We start from the raw sequence: 9,057 nt of genomic DNA, 5'->3' as shown, positions 1-9,057 counted from the left end.
AAGATCACAAGTCTGATTGCACTTATATGAAATGTCCAGAATAGGGAAATCCATAGAGACAAAGTGGACTAGAGGTTGCCAGGGGTCGGGAGGGAGGGGAGAATGGGGAGCAATTGCTAAAGGGGTATGGGGTTTCCTTTAGGGTGATCAAAACGCGTCCGCACTAGATAACATCGGTATTTGCAAAACATTGTAAATGTACTAAAAGCCACTGAATTTTTCACCTTAAAATGGTTAACTTTACGTTGGGTGAATTTCATTTCAATTAAAAACAGAAAAAGAAAAGGAAAAAGATAAGCTCTCCTTTGCACGTGCCTGGAGCAGGCTGGACTGGAGGTCCCCTTGAGGCCCTGCACCACCTGCCCCGGCCAAAGTCAATACCCGGCTCCCGAATCGAGAGGGAGACGTGAGCTGAGGAAATGACAACAGGTGTGTCAGCGAGGAGACTACCCCGAGGGAAAGACAGAGGAACCGGCGGGACACTCTGCTCCTAACACTGCTACCATTGAGCGGTTCCGTCCAGGTTCGGCTCTGAGCCTAAACCTTGCTGGGCCCGGAGGCGGGGAGGGGCGCGGAGGGGCGCGGCGGGGGCGGGCCGGGAAGAGAGGCGGACTACGAGCCGGACGGACGCAAAAGAGCCCGGAACTCCTCATCGGGGGCGCCCGTTTCCGGACGGAGCTTGGGTCCCGACATTAAAGTCCGTCACGCCGGGAATCCAGCTTCCGGAGTCTCCTTCAGTCGCCGGGCGACGGCGGCGGCGATGAGGCAGAAGCACTACCTCGAGACGGCGGCGCGGACGCTGCAAGCCAGCTGCCCGGGCCAGGCCCGCTACCTGCTGTAAGGCCGGGGCGGGCGGGGGCGCGGGAGGCGCGCGGCGAGGCGGGTCCCGCGCTCCTCACGGCTCTCTCTCTCTCTCTCTTACAGCTGGGCCTACAGTTCGTCACGCGGTAGGAGAACGGCCGTCGGTCGTGGTCGGGCCCCTCTCCCGCGCCCAGAGCACTCGGGATGACCCGAGAGAGAAACCGGGTCCCCCCGCTGCCCTCATAACCTCCCCCCAGGCTTATTGCGTCTTGACTTGCCTGACCTACTAGCGGCATTCGACCCACTGATGAGTCTTCTGGAAATCGTTTCCTCACTCGTTCCCCCTAATTTCCCCGGTCTCTGTAACTGTTGGAGTGCCCAGGACTCTGCCCTTGGACCTCTTTTCTAGCTGCACTCACTTCCTGGGTGACAGCTTTTCCACCCATTCTCACGGCTTTTAAATTTTGTATATTGAGGACTTAGAAATTTATACACCGAATCCTAGATGCCTTCTTGACAACTTTTGAATGTCTATTAGGCCAAAACCCAAGCTTACCTCCCCCGCCCCCAACCCAGTTCTTCCCATTTCAGCCAATAATAGCTCCTCTTTAGAGTTAACCAGCCCCCAGACCTTGGGGCCGTTCTTGACTCCCTAACAGCATACCTGCCCAAACCAATATGCCAGCCAATCCTGTTGGTTTTAAAATATATCCATAATCTAGCCACTTCTCACCACATCCATCTTACCACCCTGGTCCACGCCGCCAGACTTTCTCCCATATTGCCAACAGCTCCCATGCATTTCTTCAGGCCATTCTCAATCCAGCAGTCAAAGCGAGCCTAATAAAAACCTAAGCTAGATCATGTCACTTCTCTGCTACAAACTCTCAAATGACTTCCCATCTCAAAGTTTAAATCTTTTAAAAGGACTACAAAGCCTTACGTCATAGGCCAGCATTCTCTCTCTGACCTGCTCTCCTGTTTGTTCACTTAACCACTACTGGGCTGTTTCATGGCCTTTACCCTTCCTTCTGCCTGGAACTCTTAACCTCACATGCCTGCTTGGCTTCGTCCCTCACTTCCAATGGTCTCTGCAAATGTCACTCCAGGAAGCCTTCCCTGGCTACCTTATTTAAGATGATAGCAGCTCCATCATCACTTCCTATTCACCTTTCCTGTCTTTTTTCTTCCCAGCACTTAACATTTGGTGTTGTTTTATTAATTGTCCTTTGTTCACTGCTGTGTCTCCAGCTCCCAAGAGAGTGCCTGATACTTAACAGTCACTCAATAAATGAATTTTACATTTGGCAGAGCTAAGTTGCAAGCATGGTGCTTTTAGCTCTTTGTAGTGCTGTTGTACCCCTGGGACGCAGCACAGTGCTCACCAATAAATATTCATTGAATAAATAGGTGGTGCTCACTTTCCTTTTCAGCTGCATCACCTTCATGCCCTCACCTTTCCCTCCATAGCCATGCTTGCTTTTTCACTATTTCTACCTGAAAGCCCTTTACCTGTATTGGGTGCCATCTCTAAATACAGGTGGAATGTATAGTCATCTGTGACAAACTTTGTCAAGCTTTCTCTTTGAATTTGAAGTGTTTGTGGCTCGCCCATGCAGAATTTAATAATTTCCAGGGCATTTACATCACACTCTGTTATAGTTCTTACCAGTCTTCATTTGTTTAGGGCTCCCCTAGAACGTGAGTTCTTTAAAGAGAGCAATTGTTTCACTTCCATATTTGTCTCTCCACATCCTAGCATGGTAGATGGTCAATGAATGCTTTCTTGATTGCATAAAGGGTCTGAGGCAAGTCTTTTGTCTTTTACCTTGTACTGAGAGCTACCTGAAGACAAAGCCCAGCCCGCAAACCATAAAATTGTGCTAATTATTTTAAAAAAAGAAAAGAAACAAAGTCATAGTAAAATTTGTTATTTTGTGATTAATGTGTTTGTAAAATAGATGAGACATACAGCCTTTTTTACTTAGTACAAGTAATGAGCAACAGAGTGGGGAATTACTTGTCTGGTGCTAAAAGGAATGAATGGATACAGTTACAGTGTTTTGCAAAATAAATTAATGCCAGTTTATCATTTAATAAATTCTCATCTTCTGAGCTTGCTTATGGACAATGTATATCTGCTTATATTAAATACACTGTTCTTTTTCACATTTATAACATTGGCAGTTTTTTTGCGGTAACAATATTCTGATTTGTTGAATCATGAATTTCATTTGTATAATTTTAGATGCTAAAAGTACTTTTGAAGGAACATGTCCATACTGTTTCCAGTTGCTGGTTCTGGATAATTCTCGAGTGCGCCTCAAACCCAAGCCCAAACTGACACCCAGAATACAGAAACTTCTTAATCGAGAAGCAAGAAATTATACACTCAGTTTTAAAGAAGCAAAAATTGTGCAAAAGTACAAAGACTCCAAAAGTGTATTGGTAAGATTTCAATTCCTAAACTTTCACTCAAAATGAGGTTAAGAATCAACCTGAACATAACTCAGAGATTTGTAGTAGTATATTGAGATTGTAAAAATATATTTTTCTTGCAATTGCTGTTCCAGCAAGAGTACAGTTTATTTTTGTTTTTTACTATTACTTAACACCACATATCATGAGCTCTCAATTTTTCTCAGATCTCATTGTTGAGTACAATTATGTTTACAAATTGGAGGATTTCTTGAGCAGGCCAGTATGATTTCACCTGAACTATGGCTACCACTAAATTATTTTTTCAGTTAGTGGTCCTTGTCTTCAAACAGCAATAGCTTATTTGTTAGGTAGGAGTGTCACTTCTTCAGTCATCCCCTCCTCCATGTCAGAGTATATATTTAAAGTTTATGCCCAACAAAGGTTAAGTACTTACGTTTATTCATTAAACCTTTATTGAGGGTCTATCTTACGCTAAATAATGCTAAGTATTTATAAAATGGAATAAAACAACCAAAATCAAATTACTTGTCGTTTATCATATAGAGACTGTGTCAGATACATTATTACCGGGTACTGTGCTAGGCACTGGACATTATGACAGTTTATGTCTGGCCCAATTCCAATAACTTCAGTTGAATTGCCAGCCTTATTTAGGAGTTTACCAGTATCAGACTGGTAAATGCATTTTGCTTTGTCATAAAATCAACTATTTAATCTATATCCAGCCTCTTCAAAGAATATAAAGCAACTTACATAGACATACAGGCAGATCTTCCATTTTCATTTTCATCTGCTTATGAACATCAGAGTACTTCTCATCTAAACTAGTTTGTATTAATTTTGTTGAGGCCTGAGCTGAATGCTGTGCATTGTGAGTCAGGTATGCAAAAGAAAGGCATTTTGCTAGAAAATGGACCATTTCTTGAAAAATGAATCCTGAAAAGAAGCAACCTCTAGAGGTAATGAAGTGAAGAAGTAGGAGAATGAGAATTCATTTGATCGGTTTTATAAGTTGCTTTAGACCTGTATTTTACAGAATCTCTAAAGATTTGAAGGGGTCACTTAAATTTTCAGGAATATTTTGCCATGTTTTATTGGGAAAAGGCTTGGAGTTCACCTGCAAAAAATGTTAAATGTCTACTGCTATTATAAAGAACCATCCAGATGTTAAAGGGTATCATTCCTGGTCTCCTCCATTCCCCCCCAAACAGTTTTACATTGAGAAAGTGGAGACTTTGTTATCTTTAAAAATGTTTCAAATTAAATACAAAGGTTTAGCCATTAATTTTTTATTGGAGAGTTTCTCATTTTTAATTTGAGTTTTGTCTGATTCCTGCTGCTAGATTACAAGCTCCCCAGGGTGAGTCTCTGTTACCCTGTAGTACCTGGTCTACATCCTTGCATATAAGAATGTAATGAACATGTACTTGATTGGAGTAAATTATAAGAGAAATCACGCCAAATATTTTTTCTTTTTATGGTAGTTGATTACTTGTAAAACATGCAACAAAGCGGTTAAACATCATGGTAAAAGTAGAAGCTTTCTATCAGCACTGAAGAGCAATCCTACCACTCCTACGAGTAAACTCAGCCTGAAGACACCAGAGAGAAAGACTCTAAGTTCTGCAAAGCTAAATCATAGTGTGTCTGGTTCCAAAGGCAAGAGCCCAGCATTGATTTTCAGGTATCTTAATTCATTGAGTTATTTGAATTGCCAGTGTTAAGTCCTGAGTATTTCTTTTATTTTCCTCTGTTATGTATAGTCCCTGAGTTTGTCCTGCAGTTCAAGCCTTGCCCCTAGTTTCCTCCATACCCTTTTCTTCCCTAGCAGCAGATACTCCCTAGCTTTCAGTCTCACCTCTGCATGACTTCCAGGTACATTCCTCTGCTTGTAACCTCTCCCTGTTCCCAGCTGCCTGCTAAATATGTCCACGCCGTCCCACTGCTGGTCCCCACAGGTGACAGCTCCAGCCTGCCCGCCGCAAGTCCCGTCCTCAGAGTAACCATGCCCTCCTCGGCATCCTGACCTGAACAGCGGGCACAGCTCAGCTGCTGCCTGTACCCGGGTCCGGTTCGCCGCCGGTTTCTAGCTATGCTGCTTTCGTGGTGTTTACATCTGTTCTCGTCTTTCTCTCCCTGCTGCCGCTGTCTGTTCAGGTCTTTATTCACCTTTTGCTGAGTCCTCCTGTTTAAACCTTTCTGGTCTGATCTTTTCCTGAAGCACAGCTCTGATTAGAAGCACCTCGCTCTGTTCCACGTGGGCCAGTGCTACAGCAGGGCCCTCCAGCCCGCGCCGCCTGGCATGGCCCATCTGCCTGTGTTAGTTTGCCTTAATTTATTCTGCGTCAGGAAAACTGAACAACTCACAATTTACTTTCCTGCTCTAAACCTTTGTGCTTGCTATTTCCTCTAAAAGAAATTCTTGTGGAGATCTAACTAAATAGGGATTTGTCAAATGATACTGAATTAACTATGACTGGGCACTGTTTTATTTTTAGTAATCCTCAGTGCTGTAGTCACTGTGGTAGTCAGTAAATTTAATTCCATAGAAACTGTGAAAGAAAATTTTGAACATTTGTTACAAAAGAGAAACTGAGTCTGGTAGTTTATTGAACATAAATAACAATTCAAGAAGGACTGGATTATCTCCACTTACTGAATAAATTTTGTGTATTTAAAATAATTCACTTGCATTTAGACCAGACTGCCTTCTTAAACATGTGCGGGATGAGAAAGATATTTTACATTTATCTTCTAGATAGGGAGGCAGAAGGCTGACAAACCCCCAAATAAGGGTTTGAGGATAGAACACAAGTGGAGAGAATAAAATAGAATGAGGTGTAAATACACACATACCAGATGGGGAGTCATTTATTGAGTGGGCACATTTAGAGAGCCTCCTCTGTGCCTGGCACTGTTAAAAAGCACTGGAATATACAATTCGTAGTACAAAGTGCCTGCCCTGTGGAGCTTATGTTCTGGGGGGAACATAAAATGGAATGGTACCTACATGTGTAGGTTGAGATCCTTCAAAGTCCTCAGCATTGTCATGAATCTTGATGTCAGACTTAAAGGGAACTCAAACCTGGCAACACTTTACCTTTAGCCGTCTCTTTCAGGCGTGGCGGAAGCTTTCAGAACCACCCAATATACCAAATAAATGTTGCTTATAGACTATTTAGTGAGGAGGTTTTTGGTAATGACTGCTGAATACAGCCAACTGCTTGTATATGGCCATAATACAGAAGAGTAGAAAACGTTTCTGGTAGCAATCATTTAGGCTAAGCAGGAAGAATACTTTTTAAACTATCATTTGTCAGTATACCTAAGTGTAGTTGTTGTTACTATTTTTTTCCCTAAGTGTAGTTTTATGTTTCTTTTCAGAACACCTACATCTCAACAGTCAACACCCACTTGCTCCTCAAAAAGTGCGAACAAAACAAAGAAACACTTCTCTCAACTAAAAATGTTGCTTAGTCAGAGTGAATCCAAAAAGAATTCAAAGGTGGACTTCAGAAATTTCTTATCTTCTTTGTAAAGGATGGACTGTGAAAATAAGGAAAGTTTAATGCAATTTCTGAAACTAAAGTTAGTCAGAAAAACAGCTTTTTAAAAAGTTCTTTAAATCAATGAAAACTAGGGTCCTAAAGCAAACTTTTCTTGGCATTCTTCAATATTTATGGAGAAAATATCTCATTAGAATGAGTAAATAAAACCCACCTACCTCCCACAGTGGTTCTGAGAATCAAAAATATATGAAAGGTCCTTGTAAGTAGTAAAGATTGATATGGACATTGAGTGGTGGCTATTTTCTCCTCCCTTAATTAGCAGCTTTCCTTGCTTGTCACTTTCTTTTGTAAGGGACTTGAGGCCTCTGAGGGGTGTACTCCTTTCTAGGTGTCTGTACTGCTGATTTGGAAGAAGGCTCAAGTATGTGTGTCCTTGTTTTCCCACAATCCTCTGCATAACTGTGTATTTGTAAAATTTGATTATTCCTATTTTGCATGCAAAAGTAAATACTGATCCAGTCAGATACCAGATTTTTCATTTTTACAACTTTCTGTTCCTTTGGTAATATTTCACTGTTAATGGCTTTTCATTTGCTCTGGTAAAGTCTAAAATTTATTACTTCTAGGTCTAAAATTTACACTAGAACATAACATAGTAACAGTTTGGCTGTCTTAAATTTTCTCTGGAACACATATAGTTTTTTTAAATGAGAGGCTAGAATTGTGTTCCATATGTTTTTAAAAAACTCTTTAAATAAACAATGTAGATTTTAAACTATGATGTTTCCAAGCCTCTCTGTTGCTCCAAGTTTAGAACTTATTTTCCTTCCATTAGGGCTTGGTAAATTGTGAGAGGCCAAGGTTATTAATGACTTGGTCTTCTAGTTTGCGTGAAGTGAAATTACACCAGTGTCAGCATCAAAGAGAAATGATGAGGGTCATCATTCTGAACTTTAGACTGCAGACCACAGGCTACAGGAGCTGGGTCTTCCCTTGGTCTACAGCACCTAGCATATACTTTGATCACGACAGATACTCTACCTTTCTGGCTAACTTCTCACTGAATGTGTTTCTCTTGAACTCTTTTGGCTCTCTGCTCACTTAGCCAGTCATATGAGCTCTTTGTGGTTCTCAGAACATACCACCCGGCCGGGCGTGGTCAGAGGCTGAGCATCAACCTAGGATCCAGGCCATCGGGGTTTGATTCCCGGTCAGGGCACACACCCAGGTTTCGGGCTCAATCCCCAGTCAGGGGCGTGCAGGAGGCAGCCAATCAATGACTCATCATTGATGTTTTTCTCTCCCTCTCCTTTCCTCTCTCTGAAATCAATAAAGATACATTTTTTTAAAAAAAAAAGAACATACCATCTTCTTGCCAGCTAAGGGCCTTTGCACGTGGTTTTGGAGAATGCCGTTTACTGCATCATGCAACCCTGCTGCCTTATAAGGGCCACTCTTATAGTGCTGGTGACCCTGTAGTTTCCTGTTACTGTGTCCCTAACTGCCTGTGAGCTCTTTGCATGTCTGGGTGATAATCAGTTATGCCCCCAGCACCTAGTTTCCTGCCCAGCACAAAGCACAAGCTCGGCAAACAGTCCTAAACTACTATATTTAATGTCAAATTCCTTAGCCCGCCCAGCTGCACGTGGCTCAGCCGTTGAGCATCAACCTGGGATCCAAGAGATCGCAGTTCAATTCCCAGTCAGGGCACATGCCCAGGCTGTGGGCTCGATCCCCAGTCGGGGGTGTGCAGGAGGCAGCCGATCAATGACGATGCTCTCATCATTGATGTTTCTCTCTCTCTGTACCCCTTCCTCTCTGAAATCAATAAAAGATTTATTTTTTTAAAAAATGTCCTTGTTCACACTAGATTTAGAACTAACATCCTTTCCAACCACATGACTGGGAAGTAAATAAGTATTTTGTAAAAGTAAGAACTCCTAGGTGGGGAGCTGTTTACCTCAGTTGTAAATGACACCATGTTTGTTTTTTTAAATCCTCACCTGAGGATATTTTTTCCATTCCTTTTCAGAGAGAGTGGAAGGGAGAGAGAGAGGGAAGCATTGTTGTGAAGAGAGACATTGATTGGTTGCCTCCCACATGAGGTCCTGGTGGGATCGAGCCTGCAACCGAGGTATATGCCCTTGACTGGAATCAAACCTGGGACCCTTCAGTGTGTGGGCCAACGCTCTAACCACTGAGCAAACCGGCTAGGGCGATACCATGTATTCTTGACTTTGTTTTCTGTTTGGCAGAAGGGTCTTTGGGCATCTCTAAAGAGAATATTAAAAAAATAGTGTGGACA

General features: G+C 42.5%; 1 protein-coding gene across 2 annotated transcripts; it reads left to right on the top strand.

The window, feature by feature from the left end:
- Positions 1–680: 680 nt before the first annotated feature.
- RMP24 (ribonuclease MRP subunit p24) lies at positions 681–8,095 on the top strand. Of its 2 annotated transcripts, XM_081148631.1 has the most exons (5): positions 681–837; positions 925–947; positions 3,050–3,249; positions 4,728–4,927; positions 6,628–8,095. In XM_081148631.1, exons 1-5 carry the CDS (start codon positions 761–763, stop codon positions 6,779–6,781), a joined length of 654 nt encoding a protein of 217 aa, XP_081004757.1. In that variant the 5' UTR covers positions 681–760; the 3' UTR covers positions 6,782–8,095. The 2 variants fall into 2 exon arrangements, with proteins under 2 accessions (XP_081004757.1, XP_081004758.1); XM_081148632.1 differs by lacking the exon at positions 4,728–4,927 and having other exon boundaries at positions 688–837; positions 6,628–6,819.
- Positions 8,096–9,057: the final 962 nt, after the last annotated feature.

This window comes from Miniopterus schreibersii (assembly GCF_964146895.1).
Source record: "Miniopterus schreibersii genome assembly, chromosome: 10".
Classification (NCBI taxonomy): Eukaryota; Metazoa; Chordata; class Mammalia; order Chiroptera; family Miniopteridae; genus Miniopterus; species Miniopterus schreibersii.
The sequence above is the reverse complement of the archived record's forward strand: the minus strand, read 5'-3'. Positions and strand labels throughout refer to the sequence as shown.

Excerpts from the sequence above, each read along its gene's own strand:
- RMP24 (XM_081148631.1), top strand. The coding sequence starts at position 761 with ATGAGGCAGAAGCACTACCTCGAGACGGCGGCGCGGACGCTGCAAGCC. Across the intron at positions 948-3,049 it reads GGCCTACAGTTCGTCACGCG|ATGCTAAAAGTACTTTTGAA; the intron begins GTAGGAGAACGG and ends GTATAATTTTAG. Across the intron at positions 4,928-6,627 it reads AGCCCAGCATTGATTTTCAG|AACACCTACATCTCAACAGT; the intron begins GTATCTTAATTC and ends GTTTCTTTTCAG.